The sequence below is a fragment of the Rhinoraja longicauda genome, chromosome 10 (assembly GCF_053455715.1).
Source record: "Rhinoraja longicauda isolate Sanriku21f chromosome 10, sRhiLon1.1, whole genome shotgun sequence".
In the NCBI taxonomy this organism is placed as follows: Eukaryota; Metazoa; Chordata; class Chondrichthyes; order Rajiformes; family Arhynchobatidae; genus Rhinoraja; species Rhinoraja longicauda.
In genome coordinates, this window is record NC_135962.1 from 17,625,434 (window position 1) to 17,641,498 (window position 16,065).

At 42.7% G+C, this 16,065-nt stretch overlaps 1 protein-coding gene across 1 annotated transcript; it reads right to left on the minus strand.

The window, feature by feature from the left end:
• Window positions 1-4,356: 4,356 nt before the first annotated feature.
• On the minus strand, window positions 4,357-13,989 carry LOC144597238 (acyl-coenzyme A thioesterase 5-like). The gene is made up of 3 exons (XM_078406296.1): window positions 13,422-13,989; window positions 9,369-9,571; window positions 4,357-7,057 (listed from the first exon to the last, which is right to left on the minus strand). Exons 1-3 carry the CDS (start codon window positions 13,987-13,989, stop codon window positions 6,488-6,490), a joined length of 1,341 nt encoding a protein of 446 aa, XP_078262422.1. The 3' UTR covers window positions 4,357-6,487.
• Between the last annotated feature and the right edge of the window lie 2,076 nt (window positions 13,990-16,065).

Genomic DNA, 16,065 nt, shown 5'->3' on the forward strand with positions numbered 1-16,065 from the left:
TCATGGGCGCAACCCACATACTCAGCTCTGCTGCTCATCCCACAAATGCATGTTCCTTACAAATGTGGCACCATTTAAAAGGGAAATAAACAGGCTTTCCAACGGTATAAGATTTATTGCCAAGAAGCATTGTTACAACAAAGAAATAATCTACCAAACACAAATTTCCTTACTTTTCGTGCTATGTTTATGTGGCTGCTGATGTGGAAAACCAGATATTGGATCAGGTTGTCCAGCATTACAGGTTAGACAAGCTCAGGAAAAGGCTGCTAGAACAGGGCGGTGAGTTAAACCTTAATGATGCTTTGTCGATTGCAGCAGCACTGGAAGCTGTTGAGGGACAATTTGGGGCTCACATTGTCGACCTCCCCGTGGTGAGCCCTGTCAACTGACCTCAGGCGAACGACAACAAACAGAGACAGCAGAAGCAGCTTCATAACTTCTGCTGCCTCAAACGCAAGAAGGGACAATTTCACAGCATGAAATTGAAAGATTCCAAGACAAGTTAACTGGCTGTCCCACGGTAGACCAAGAAGTAAGCCTGAACGTGAGATTGAGTGTTACAGGTGTGGCAATAAGGGTCACATAGGGAAAGATGCATGTTGTCCGGCAAAAGGTAGAACATGTAGGAAGTGTGGAGGCAAAGATCATTTTACAAAGAAATGTAAAAGTAAGGCCAGGGAAAATACAAGTGATTACAACAAGAGTGAGGGAGAAAGTGAAATTCAGTGCCAAGATAGACAGACCGTGGCAGAAAAAAGAAGAGTCACGTCTGTCACGTAAGATGATTTTGGAAGTGATGAGGACAGTGAGCATGCTGTTAAAAGGAATTATCAGTTTGCATTAAATGATAGCCATCTGGAGAAAGTTGCAGTGACCATCGGAGGTGTTACAGTGCCAGTGATTGTAGATTCTGGTCGCGACAACAACATAATTGACAGATCACTTTGGGAATGCTTGAAACAGCAGATAATCAAGTGCACATCAAGGAAGTGTAGTAGGAAGTTATATCCATACACTGCAACTGAACCATTGCAGACCATTGGATGTTTCACGGCTAAAGTAGAAGTCGGAGATAGGAAACCTGATGCAGAATTTGTGGTGATAGAGGAGAAAGGAGAACCCCTGCTCAGTAGAAGTACAGCTCGAGAGCTGGGAGTGCTTCACATCGGAGTGCATGTCAATTCAGTGCAGTCACATGATGACATGAGGCAGGAATCTCACTCAGTATTCCAAGGGGTTGGAAAATTGAAAGGCCGGCAAGTGAAGTTAGCCATTGATGAAACTGTTAAGCCGAGAGCACAACCGGTGCGGAGAATGCCATTTGAACTTCGTGGAAAAGTAGAAGCTAAAATCAAGGAGTTGATTGATCAGGACATTACTGAGCCAGTTGAACATTCAACACCATGGGTGAGTCCAGTAATGATATCAGACTGTGCGTGGACATGAGAAGAGCCAATGAAGCAATAATCAGAGAAAGACACCCAATTCCGATGATCGATGAGGTGCTACAAGAGTTATCTACCAGTAAAGTGTTCTCCAAAATTGATCTCAAGTGGGGATATCACCAATTGGAATTACATCCCGAGTCAAGAGAGGTGACAACATTTGTCACACTGCGGATTATACCATAAAAGACTGATGTTTGGAATCAATGCTGCCCCTGAGATCTATCAGTACGAAATCCACCAGGAGCAGCAAACATATCAAATGACATCATTGTCCATGCATCAATTCGTGAAGAATATGACAGGAGATTGAAGCTAATGTTGACAAAACGTCAAGAAGCAGGTCTCACTGTGAATGAAGACAAGTGCAAGTTTGCCGTCTCTGAGATGGATTTCATGGGACACAGACTCACAAGTGAAGGGCTGAACCCGGCAAAGGCTAAAGTGAAAGCTGTTGCGGATACACGTGAACCTCAGAATGCGACCGAGATGAGGAGCTTTCTACGACTGGTCAATTACTGTGCAAAGTTTATTTCAAATTTTGCTACACTGGCAGATCTGCTGAGAAAGTTGACCAGGAAAGACGTACCGTTCCAGTTTGGTAGTGAACAGAGACAGGCATTCAAAGCACTGAGACAGAGTCTAATGAGTGCAGAAACCCTTGGATATTATGATCCAGCTGCACCAACAAAAGTCATAGCAGATGCTAGTCTGGTTGGCTTGGGAGCAGTGCTGGTACAGACACATGGAGATGGACCCAGAATCATAGCATATGCCAGTCGATCTTTAACCAGCATGGAGAGAAGGTATTCTCAAACAGAGAAAGAAGCACTGGGACTAGTGTGGGCCTGTGAAAGGTTCTATGCTTAATTGTACGCCATTGAATTTGAACTCGTTACAGATCACAAGCTGCTGGAAGTGATCTATTCATCAAGGTCTAAGCCATGTGCCAGAATAAAACGCTGGGTGCTGAGACTCCAACAGTACAAGTACAAAGTAGTCCACATTGCTGGGAAAGCAAACATCTCGGACCCGTTGACGAGACTGTTGAGGAATGAACAGCTGAGATCAACATCCACGCTAGAGATGGAAGCAGAGAACTTTGTGCGCTTTGTCGCAATTCAGTCAACGCCAAGAGCAGTGACAATGAAGGAAGTCGAAAGGGAATCAGAACATGATCCTGAACTCAAATATATCAGAGAGCGTATTCATAGTGGGCAATGGGATCAATGCCCTTACAAAGCATATGTTCCCATAACAGATGAATTTTGTGTAATTGGTCAGTGTGTGCTGAGATGAGAAGAGAACTCCATACCCATGGTTGATAATAAAGGAAGAGGAGTTTTGAAGTGTTCACATGGAGCCATTGTTTTGGGGACCAGATTGACTTTTAAACCTCCATATCATCTCCGCTCCAATCTCATTCACATCAACCTTCACATCCAGAACAAGGGGCCACAGTTTAAGAATAAGGGGTAGGCCATTTAGAACGGAGATGAGGAAAAACTTTTTCAGTCAGAGAGTTGTGAATCTGTGGAATTCTCTGCCTCAGAAGGCAGTGGAGGCCAATTCTCTGGATGCATTCAAGAGAGAGCTAGATAGAGCTCTTAAGGATAGCGGAGTCAGGGGGTATGGGGAGAAGGCAGGAACGGGGTACTGATTGAGAATGATCAGCCATGATCTCATTGAATGGCGGTGCTGGCTCGAAGGGCCGAATGGCCTACTCCTGCACCTATTGTCTAACCTCTCTTAATTACTCTGTCCTTATTATTTATGTCCTTTCTCCTTGCAACATTTGTTATTGAACTGCTTCATTTAGTTTAGAGATACGGCATGGAAACAGGCCCTTTGGCCCACCAGGTCCGCACCAACCAGCAATCCCTGCACACTCACTAGCACTGTCCTACACACTAGGGATAACATACAATTTTACTGAAGCCAATTAGCCGACAACCCTGTACGTCTTTGGAGTGTGGGACAAAATCTGAGCACCCAGGGAAAACCCATGCTGATCACGGGGAAAATGTACAAACTCTGTACAGACAGGATCGAACCCGGGTCTGTGGCGCTACAAGGCAGTAACTCCACTGCTGTGCCAACATGCTGCCCTCATCTTAAACTCCTTGACGTGATCGCATTTCACCACCTCCAATTATTCAAGTCTCATCTTCTTTGTTATTTCCTATCATTGTTTTCATTATTTTGTTCTCTAATATCTGGATATGAAATGGTCGAGCCTGTGGCTAGCTTCTCCACTCCTCCTTCCACCCTCACATTCCACCTGGATAGTTTATAACCCAACCTTACGAACAATAAGTTCTCCAATTTTAAGTTATACCCCGTGCTTCCCTCACCTCTCTTTCCTATGTCCCCATCTCAGTAAACCCCCATTTCTCCCACTATTCCACTCCTATTTTTGCACCCTTTCCCCTTCATACCTCCCACTGGCTTTACATTTCACTCTTTTTTCCTTATCTGATACTCTTGTGTCTCCCTTTCATCTCTAGCCTTTGTCAGTTATTCCACACATCTGCTATTCAAACTCCCCTCACCTATATCACTTGCCAGACTGTGTTCCCCCCCCCCCACCCACTTTTTTTCCCAGAGTTCTCCCGCCACTACAACTTGAAAAGTCACCTATCCATTCCCTCTGCAGATGCTGGCTGACCCACTGAGTTATTCCAAAACTGAGTTTATCTCATGATTCCAGCATCTGCAGTTCCTTGTCTCGGCATTTCTCATCTATCGGTTAATCACTAATACTGGCCTTATACTTGCTTAGTTTGTTCATATTTTATGGGCCCCCAATTTCCATTGGCAAATGATATTGACAATGTTGCAATGCATATTTTTTCTCATTCAGTAAAAGCATCTTTCCAATTGGTTGGAAGGGTACAAATTTCCTCTTTTCATTCCTTGCAGCATTGTCCGCTAATAATGACTCTGTTCTCCCTACACAAGCCTCTCCACCCCAAGGTCCGGCTTTTAATAAAAAGCGGATGATTCTGTTTGTCAATGGACAATCAAAACAAGTGCACTTTTTAATTACACACATTCCATATTAGGGTGCTTCTGGAGCCCTCATAGTTCTAATGTTCCATTAGTGAAATAATAACCTCTGTGAAACTTAAATTAAATCGGAAGTTGTTAAGGGGGTCCACCGGTAGCCCGAACAGCACGTGCTACTCTTGCTAAGCTCAAACAAATAAGACCTTTCAATTATGGCCACCAAATGCTGAGAAGTTGATAAAAAATCAAGAAGATCTTCAATTTCTTCAATCAATGAAGACAGATCGTACTGCATCATTTGGATCTAATGACAAAGTACTTGCTGGAAGAATGCAGTGCAAGGAAGCACGTGCAAATGCTGAAGCAAAAAGAAAGGAAAAAGCTCACCAAGAGATGGCTGATTTAGCTCCAACTAGTTCACAGAGATTCAGTAGCAGTGAAGACTGGCAGTGAAAATAACATGACTGGTATCGGTGATAGTGTACAATGTACATCTGTATCTTCATCTAGTACCCCCAGGAGTCATCGTCACACCTATACTGGAACAACTGCCTTCATTCCACACAATATATTGAAATCACCAAAACTAGTGTCATTGGCAACTCGGATGAAAATAAAACATAAGGCAGCTATTCTTTAATTATGTCAATATCTATCAAATAGCTGCCTCATGCTTAATTTTGTGGATATGAATTGTGAAATGATTCAACGTAACCTTAAATAGGACAAATATGCAGAATGATTATACAGGAGCTATTATTTTTCAGAGTAACTCATTGCATAAATATAGCTGCCTTTTGCATAAAATGATAAACTTGCGATACAATTTTGATTGGCTCGTAGGCCCCTAGACAATAATTGATTTCAGCCAAATTTTGTATGAGGGGTCCATTTAGGAAGTGGAACAAACTGAGGGTAGGTAGAGCTTTAATGCAAACATTTTTAAAAATCACGGGGCTCCAGAAGCACCCTACTCCATATAAAAACAATCTATTTAAATCCAATTTTCACACTACAATAATTCTGGCAACAATAGTGAATTCAGGCCATCGCCAGTACAAACCTGGATGTTATGTCCTTTGCAATTGAATTTACTAATTCAACACCATCATTACCTTTATATGAATCATTTTGATACATGAATCCTCACTTTGTTCCCCCTCGTGCACAAAGGTTATCTTAAAGTCTGCCGCTCTACTATTGGCCAATGATTAACACAGCTAGGAATTGTATACATGTTCAAATGCCACAATACCAATAGTTAGGTAGTTCAGAGGAACAAAAGCTTTGATTTTCTATTAGTTTTGGTTTAATTGAGAGGATTGGAACATGAGGTGCTTGAAGTTTTCATGTTTAGAAGTTCCCTGAGGAGAAATGGGAGCATATAAGGGATGTTGATAGTACATGGGCTCTGGAAGGAACAGAAAACAAAAGTATACCTGTTATCTGTTCAACTACCTTGGTTGGGAACCCCATTGTTTGGAAGGCCAATACCTGATTGTAGTGGTGAACACTCTGCTATCTGCAATTTGTCCACAAACATAATCAAGTTGACAGGGTAAGGGAGAGATAGATGGGGGAAAAAAGCAGATTATGGTTACATATACAAATTCTTAATTTGGAGATCATGACTCTACATGCAACTGTTACATATTTTTGGAAGCAGGAAAGAAAGAATCAATTGAATAATGGTGAAATAAAACCACATTTGTCACCATGAAGACAAAATGTAACTAACAATTACAGTGAAGTGCTTTCAAGTCTTGGTGCAAAAGTAAAATAAGCAATCACAGTACTGGGGTTTTCTGATGAAACACTCGTTGACAGCACTGTATTAACAGAAATCTATTAATAAAGTATTTTTGTACAAAAACCGTTACAACAGTAATGTTATTGGTGGTTCAGAATAGGAGTTTCAGGTGTTCTTGGATTGCATTCCTTACAGTTCTTTCACATGAAGTACAGAAAAGTTTCTGAGACCAAGTAACACTTTTGTTAAAAAAGGAAACTAATGAATTCTGTAGCTCACGTCAATGTAAATGTGAATGCAAAAACTGTTGAATCTTTTGCCAAGAATCTTGTTGAGCATAGCAGTGCTTTATGGGTTCTCCTCCTGACAGTACTGGATGTCCAAGTAACTGATCGATTAACGCAAAACAAAATGGAGAACATGGAGGTTCAATATGATGCCCAGTTCCTGGATAACTGAGGAGTTCATAATTATTTTTCCTGTGTGATTTCAGTCTTTTTATCGCTTCCTCAGCAAAGATCGTGCTGTTCCAGATCTTGTCATTTTCTCCTACCACGAACAAAATGTGTCCTTCAGCATTTTCCAATGGGATGATGCTCTTTGGATTTTCTTGGGGGTTACTAAGCGTTTCAGACACATCTAGAACCCCCGACTCCAAACGGACGATACCATCTAAATTGTAATTAACACTGGAGAGATGTACATCTTTGTAATACAAATCAGATAGAGTGTTTGCATTACAACCAGAGATACAAACAGATGCCACCACTTTAGGTATAAATGTGATCATTGATAGAGCCAAATCCGCACCTTTTGAAGAACCTATTACTCCAACGCCAGATCCTTTCACCTACAAAAATTAAAATTCCATTATTGCAACCAACTCTAAATAACACAAATGTTTTGTATCCGTGCATAATTGCTCAGAAAAATAGTATGTATTCACAACATGCAATCTATATCGTTCAATAAATGATTGACATTTGAATTCCACATCAATCTTTCCCATTCAAACAATGAAGCAGGGAAGTAAATTTCAAAGATGACTTTGATCAAAAAGATGCACCACAAAACAGGACTTTCATTCTCAAAAACAAACATGTTTCTTTATGTTACTATTAGGAGCATGACATAATTTTATTATTTGAGATTGTCCAAACAGACATATACCTGGGGGATGATCATTCATTGTGATATAACATAATGTGGTAAAGCAGTATATTTGCGTATTGTGCCATAGGCTGGTGGTAAGTCAAGAATGAATATGAACTGAGTAACAGTGAAAGTCAGGTCCTACAGGTAAGGATATGACAAGGATCAGACCCAAATAGAAATAAGATGGCATTCCAGAAGGTAATGAAAAAAAAGGCTACTGTATTAAGTTTACTGAACCTTCAAGATAAGATTGTGAATAAAATAAGGCTGGTATTATCTTAAAGAGTGAAAAGGCTGGGTTTCTTTTCTTTGGAGCAGAGAAGGCTGAGAGTGTCCCTGATGTAGACATATAAAATTGAGGCCTGTAATGGTTAGTCAAAACCTTTCCCCGTGGCACAGCATCTGTATGGGCACTTGACAAAGTGAGCTAAGACCAAGTCTTGGGATATAAGAAAATAACTGCAGATGCTGGTACAAATCGATTTATTCACAAAATGCTGGAGTAACTCAGCAGGTCAGGCAGCATCTCGGGAGAGAAGGAATGGGTGACGTTTCGGGAAGTCTTGGGAAATGAGATAAGTACTTGACGGATGGCATGGTGGCCGGGGGCCTGGTTGTTGCATGAGACAAATAGCAGAAAATGCCAGAAATACTCAAAGCACTGAAGGGTCATTGAATGTTAACTTATTAAACAGTTTGACACTGTACTGGAGATTTTCCAGAACGCTTGAGCAGGATGAAATGGTACTTTCAATCACATATTCTAACTCATATAAATGGGAAGTTACTCCATTGGGTGAGAAATGCCAATTATTCCTGAGCCAATGACTTGGGTATAATTGACTGAAACATATTGGGTTTGGTTTTGAAGTTAAAGTCAGAAAGATGCAGTTGAGCACAATTACTTGTTCCCTGTCTTAGAGAAGTTTGTGTCCTTGTACATGAACTTTTAAAAATAACTGAATTTATTAACCCACCCACTGCTTGAAACAAAGATAGACAAGCCTGGGTTTCAATTCCCTGAGTTCTTTTAACATCACCCGAAAGCCTAAATCTGACTTGCCCTTCGATGTGCTAATGAGCTGCCAGAATAATGCCATTACCTTTCAAACTACTTTTTGCATCTGAGCGTTAACCTTTTGTGATTCATGCACAGGAACATCTGGATTCCTTTGCACTTAATTTAGTTGTAATTTCTCTGCCTTTTGATTCCTCTTAGCAAAGTGCATGACCTCAAACTTTCCAACATTGAACTCCATTTGCCACTTACTTGCCCATTCGCTCAAACTATACTTATCTTGACGCAGAACCCAAATATCCTAATCATATCATGCCCTCGCATCTATTTTAATGTCTTTAGCAATATTGGATACCCTACAACCTGGATCAGTAAACTACAGTAAATGAGATGGAAGAATTGATTCTGGGGAGGATCTCAGAGCTGCACAATTACTTGACAACTATATACTGTGAATTGGGTAACATGACTCATAGAGAGATAACCACTTGGACTATCTAGGCACTAGCACAAACCCACTGAGAAACTGATTTTGAAACAATTAGCTCATCATACCACATGGATGCAAATTTAAATTGGAAGTTAAAAAAGATTTTAGATTGAGAATACCGGATGGAAATGAGATGAAGGGGTGACAAACGTGTCCTAAAACAACTAACCGCCCTGAATGCGGAGAGGGATATGGGGTTGTAAACCCAATTGGTCATCAGAGGAATTACGGATATCAATAACAGACCTGTTGAGTACAACTGATCTTTAGAGGGATGTATCATTGATTGATTGAATCAAAAGGATGTTTCACTAAGGCAGAGGTCTCATCTTGCATGGAAGATATAGGTCCCATGTAATTATGCTTGAGCTATAATAATCACTGTATGGTTGTGATTCTTAGGTTATCCCAGTACTTGCATATGCTTGAATAAAGTGGTGAACAAAGCAATTTGTACCACAACTAATAACTGTGAAGATTACAATAGGCAGCACTTACCTTAGGATGCTTCTGTAAGTAATCTACAGCCTCTTCGAAATATTCTAAATGAATGTCTGACAAGGCATGTGGTAGATCCTCAAACCCAAAGTAAGGAAGAGCAAGGGTAACAAAGCCTCTATTTGCAAGGAGACAGGCACGGAATTCAGTCAAACCACCTTCATCACCAAATAGATCTATCACTCCAGGAAACGGACCATTTCCTCAGAAAACAAGAACAAAAATGCTTTTAAAAAAATGCTAACAAATACTATTGATTTTAGTTTACTGAACCATTCAGTTGTTTACTTTTAAATATGGCCAATAATTTTGCCCCAAGTTTTAATATCATCACAGTTCAAGAACAGAATTATGCAAACATCAAGTTCCTATTAAAATTAATTCTGGCAACTGTTTCAAATATAGCACAGGAAGAGAACATTCTGCCCACTGTTTCAGATTGTTGTTAATAGTGCTAGATTAGGAGGTTCTCGAGAACTATCAGCATAAAACCATTTCTGGGTTATGAATGTCCAATTTGTGGTACTCCTACATATGAATGGGTTCCCATAATATTAAATTCACGAGTTCAATATAGAAGGCTAGACCTAGTTTCCCTCTCTCTCCACCTCGAGTAATCATTCTTTCTTTTCCGTTATATGTGCTTTTGATGCCATTTGTCACTATACCATGGAGGTATAGATAACATAGAGTGATTTCTAACTAATGGATGAAATCAAGGTATCAACGTCTGTAAAAATGGAATCCGTTTGTTAGCTCAGGATGGCCCATTCTTTTCATTTCATCTGCATGTGAAATGCAGGAAATAACTTTTGGGATTTTGGGACAAGACACAAGGAACTGCACAATCTTGAACAAAACACAAAGTGACTGTGAGTGTATATATTCAGTCACTCAAGTTTTTGTACACAAGTTCTTTATTAGCAGATCACTAGCAGTACAGATGCTGGCTACTGTTACGCCCAGCTCCCACGATAGTCTGGAGACTAGCAGGCCAGTACTAGGATAACGCAGTACAAAACCCGATCTGGATTATGGACCGAATGTGCAACAGTAAAACCAGACATGGATATACATCCTCCTTCTTAAGCATAAGACCCCAAAGTAGATAAGAGTATATAAAGCCACTACAATACAAAAAACTACAACTCACCGACATCCTAATATAAAGGATGAAAACAGCAACTGCGACAAACGCTAAGCAGAGGAGGATACAAATTGAGTAAGATGAATGTAAGGGAACAGTAAGGATTGTAATTAATCAGAGACCATAATAAGTATCTAGCCAGTCTTGGTACTTGGGATTGGGTTTACAGACCCATCCTGCACGAGTACGATACAGGCCCTCCACTATACCCGTTGTAGGTGGCAGCATCGTAGGTGGTGGTTCAAACAGCACTGGTCTCGCAACAGCCTTTTGCATAGGAGACTGCACCGGTGACATCACGGGTGACTTTATAGGCGATTTTATGGGTAATTTCACCACCGGCTCCTTTGTTGGTGTAAAGACCAGCTTGCAATCTGCCGACGCCTGGTCTCCATCGGTCCATAACATGCCATCCGTGACCTCCGTGTAGCCATGCGAATGCTGCTGAGATGGCACCGGCTCATTCACCGGTAGAATGTTTTCTGTTCCGCGGGTAGGTTCCTCCTTCCGATTGGACAAGATTGGGCCGTGGCTCCTGGCAGGTCCCACTAACTACGCCCAGACGATCATGACCCTTCTGGGTCTGCAGACGGACCGTCTGAGCCTCCGACAGAGGCTGGAGAGGATGGCTAGACCTGTCGTCGTACGCCTTCTGGATCTGTCGTTTATGTTGCAGCTGAGCCTGAACAGATTGGGGCTCGTAAACAGGGGGCTACAGTAGTTGCCTTGCAACGGGAAGGGTGGTATGAGTTTGTCTGGACATCAGACGTTGGGCCGGCGAACCCAGCACCGGGTCACATGAAACGTTACGGAGATTGAGGAGGTCAAGGAATACATCGGACCTGGCTCTTCTGGATCTCTCCATGACCTGTTTGGCACTACCGTAGCCCTCTCGGCTAGCCCGTTCGACTGCGGCTACTCTGGGCTGCTGGTGATGTGTTTAAAATCCCAGTGCACAGCAAAGTCCTTGACACACTTACTGGTAATTTGACTGGCATTATGCGACATGAGGGTGTGCGAAGACCCATGGACCGAGAAATGTCTTGCCAGTTTTTGAATTATCGCCGCTGACAAAATTGTGCGGAGCTAATCGATCCCGAACCACCCGGAATAGGAATCCACCAGGACCAGATATTGATTGCCATGCCACTCGAAAATGTCAGTGGCCACAGAGGACCAGGGTAAATCAGAAACTGGGTACAGCAAAAGTGGTTCCCTTTGTTGATGTGGGGCCAAGCTGTTACATACTGCACATGATTGCGCCCTCTGGTGCACATAGTCAGACATAGCAGGCCAGAAAAACATACTTTTCGCTCACTGAACCGTTGCCTCAGCGCCGGGGTGGTGTGCAGCAGCCATGAATACATCAAAATCCTCCTCGAAGGTACGCCACCGTTCACTAATGTTACCGTCGAAGACAAGTGGATCAGGCTTTCAAAAAGATTCAGCCGTGGTTAGAGATGTCAAAAGTCTTGAGGAAACAAATGATGGTGACTCAAAAGTTAAATTTTGACCACTTCTGACACCATGTTTGTGGGTGCATCACTCAAGTCTTTGTACATAAGTTGTTTATTAGCAGATCACTAGCAGTACAGATGTTGGCTACTGTTACCCCCAGCTCTCACAATTGTCTGGAGACTAGCAGGCCAGTACTAGGATAACGCAGTACAAAACCCGATCTGGTTTATGGACTGGATGCGCAACAGTAAAATCAGACATGGATCTACACAAAGTGCTGGAGTAACTCAGCAGGCCAAGCAGCATCTGTGGAGGAAATGGATAGACAACATTTCTGGTCGGGACCCTTCCCCACGGCTGATGTTTTGGGCCTGGTCTTGAAGATTTTTGGCACGTATAGTCAATAGTGCGAGATGTTGTTCTCAGAAGTCAAATGCAAGAGGAAAGCATAGAGTAAATGGCAGGACCATTAGGAGCTTTGACACCCTGAAGGACTTTGGAATGCAGGTCCACAGCTCCCAGAAAGTAGCAATACAAATGGATAAGGTGGTAAAGGTATCCCATAGCATGTTTGCTTTCCTTGGTCAGGGCTTTGCATATAAAAGTCAGGAATTGCAGCTTTTTGAAATTTTGGTGAGGCCACGTTTAGGGTATTGGCCTTCACATTACAAGAATGCAAGAATGTGGGAATAAGAATTTGCCTGGATTGGAAAGTGTTAGCTTATAGGCTGGACAAACTTGGATTCTTTTCTCTGAACCGTTGAAGCCTGAGGGGTGATCTGACAAATGTATATAAAATTATACGAGGCAGAGATATTAGAGAGCATTGGTTTAAAGTGAGAGAGGGGGTGGGATTGAGTTTAAAGGAGATGTGTGGGGCTATTTTTACACACAGCAGCAGATATCAGGAACACGCTTCCACGGGTAGGTGCTATGCACAGATATGATAGAATATTTAAAAGGAATTTAGACTGACATATGGAGAGGCAGGGAATATGAAAGAGACCTTATGTAGGCAGATAGGATTTCTTAGATTGATGTCATGATTAGCACTGACGAGGTATCGAAACGTAGAAAATAGGAGCTGTAGTAGGCCCTTCGAACCAGCACCGCCATTCAATATGATCATGGCTGATCATCCAAAATCAGTACCCCGTTCCTGCTTTCTCCCCATATCACTTGATTCTGAAGCTGAAGGGCATTGAAAGGGTTCTAAAGGGCCTAGTCCTTGTACTGGACTGTTCCATTGTGCATTTTTGCACTAATGTCTTAAATTATTGTAGACTGTGTAATTTATATTTTTGTGTTGCCTGCTATGCTGCTGGAAGCAAGATTTTCATTGGACCTGTATACTCAGTCTGCTTGTCCATGTGATAATCAACTTGACTTGACTATATGTATACGACTCCTTCCTCACTACTCCGGACGCATCTCTCCTTTTTGCTTACCTGGTGGCAGAAACAAGCTGCCTCTTATATTGCCTTCCTTTAGCTTAATCCAGCGGACTCCAGGTTTGCTGTACCACCTTTCAATGGTTTGCTTGGCCAGGACCAGCCCGGGGAAAATGCGGAACTGCGAGTGGCCTGAGTGCAAAGACAGTTCGATTCGCATGGGTGCGTGGGTCAGATCAGTGTGGGGCCTCAGCTTCTGGTAGGGCATCTCCATGGTGGCGGGAGAGAGGGTCCAGAGGAACCCCATGGGCACCACGCCAAGGTAGTCCCCGCCCAGCGAGGGCGACTGGCTAATGTCCAGCAGCCCACGGCTGTCGGCGCGGTAATGGGCGCAGGAGAGGAATAGTTGGTCCATCCCGCCCAATGCATGGGCGCGCAGCGTGACCTCCTGGTGCCGGGATAGCCCGGCCACACGGATGCACACGTCCTCATCCGCCAGGCTCTTGCCCGGCGTGACCGAGAGGGTGGCTGCGCCGCGGGAGCACGGGCTGCAGCTCTTGGAGCCCGGGCAACGCCGCGGCCCGCGGTGAGCCCGCAGCAACCAGGAGGCCGCCCGCCCCAACATCCCCGCAAACCAACTCAAGCGACGGTGACCTTTACACCGCACGCCCGACAAGCCAAAGGTACTAGAGGAGCAAGATGGACCACTCCGTCGAAATCGCCTGTAGTGAAGTGTAGTGCGCAAAGGAGCCGCCATTTTAGTAAGCAAAGCCCGCCTCTCGCAGTGTAATCAGTGTTGTGGGGGAACAGTATACCATTAAAATGCAGAATACATCTCATCTACCCATTCACAGATTTTTGTTATTTTTCTTTTTAAATGTTTCTGCAAGTTTCTGCCTACTAAAATGGCGACACGACATACTACGGTTTTATAGAGTCGAGTGGTCTATCTTGCTCTGCTCTATTATCTTGGCAACAAACCAACGTGAAGCCGCGGCTTGCAGACAGACCCGTATCAATCAAGCGCAGCAGACTCAATCGCTGAAACAGGCGACAGGGAGGGTTGCAACAGACGTGCTCCAATCTGATCGGCACTTTGCTTAAACTGATCGGCACTTTGATTTGACAACAGCCGAAACATGTCTCCAACAAAGACAGTTAACATAAGAAAATAACTGCAGATGCTGGTACAAATCGAAGGTATTTATTTCACAAAATGCTGGAGTAACTCAGCAGGTCAGGCAGCATCTCAGGGGAGAAGGAATGGGTGACGTTTCGGGACGAGACCCTTCTTCAGTTAACAGCTACTCATGGCCCAGCAAAATAAACTTGCTTTTTTTTTTTTTGCTTAAAAATTGAAGGTTTGCGGTTGGGCGAGTTCGGGTCGTCATATTTGGGGCGGGGAAGAGTGAAATAAGGACGAGTTCTGACTTGGGTAGTGAAGTAAATTTCTCGACCTGAAAACGCAACGTTGTTTTACCGTCTCCCAAAGCATTTACAAGGACATTAAAAAAGGGCGATAAATACATTTTTTTTAAAAGGTTACGAGAGCAATTGCTGGGGGTACAAGTGAGAGCCATAAGTTACCTTCTTACCAGTAACAAAATGGCCTCCTTTGCAGTAATTCCAGTCCAGACTCGTCTGAAGAAGGGTCTCGACCCGGAACATCACCAATTATTTTCCTCGAGACGCTGCCTGACCCACAGAGATAACCCAACCCAGTCTGAAGAAGGGTCTCGACCCGAAACGTCACCCATTCCTTCTCTCCCGAGTGCTGCCTGACCTGCTGAGTTACTCCAGCATTTTGTGAATAAATTGATTTGTACCAGCATCTGCAGTTATTTTCTTATACCCAGCACTTTGTGCCTGTCATCGGCATAAACTAGCATCTGTAGTTTGGCCGTGCTGGACCGAGTTTGGGGGCGTTCCATATTAAACATCTCTCAATGCTGCCCATTAATCTACATCCAATATATTACTCGGTTTCAAAGTATTGTGAAAAATAAATAAAAATGCACATGCTGGATATCTGAAATACATGTAAAAAATCTGTGGAAAACCAGTCAGGCTGTCAACGGTAGGAAAGATAGTCTGGTATCTGTCGAAAGAGAAATGGGTACATGGAGAAATGGGTATGCCATGTAAATTACTGTCCAAGTCTCTCGATGGTATTTACACCCGAATGCTCAGAATGAGAAAAAAATAATCGCAGGCCCGAAACGTTGACTGTTTCTCTTTCCACGAATAACTGCCGAACCTGCAGCTCTTTCCCATCATTTGCTTTTTTTAAATACCCTATTATTCCAAGATGACTATTTGTCCGTGCCTCTATTTTCCGTCTCAATTCTTGCTCCCACAAGCCAGTAACTAATTATTAAGATCCTTGAAGTGTGTGAATCTAGGCTCTATAAATCGACTGTTATGCATGTGGGCATTCAAGTTGAACTCTTTTTCTTCAAGAATATTTTCATACTCGATGGACCGATTCTTGGGAAAATATTAAGTTACAATCCTTTATGGGGAAAAATAATAATTTAAAAGTTACAATTCTGTAACTTCATTCTTAGATGTGAAAATGTCCATGTCTTACCACCACTTAGATGCTGGCACTGTATAAACATTCTGGTCATTATGAAATCTAATCCGATCAATAATAGCTTACAGTATTTCCAATGCATCATGTCGGATGCTTGAAAGAGAC

Excerpts from the sequence above, each read along its gene's own strand:
- LOC144597238 (XM_078406296.1), bottom strand. The coding sequence starts at position 13,989 with ATGTTGGGGCGGGCGGCCTCCTGGTTGCTGCGGGCTCACCGCGGGCCG. Across the intron at positions 9,572-13,421 it reads CAGCTTGTTTCTGCCACCAG|GAAATGGTCCGTTTCCTGGA; the intron begins GTAAGCAAAAAG and ends TTGTTTTCTGAG. Across the intron at positions 7,058-9,368 it reads ACTTACAGAAGCATCCTAAG|GTGAAAGGATCTGGCGTTGG; the intron begins GTAAGTGCTGCC and ends TAATTTTTGTAG.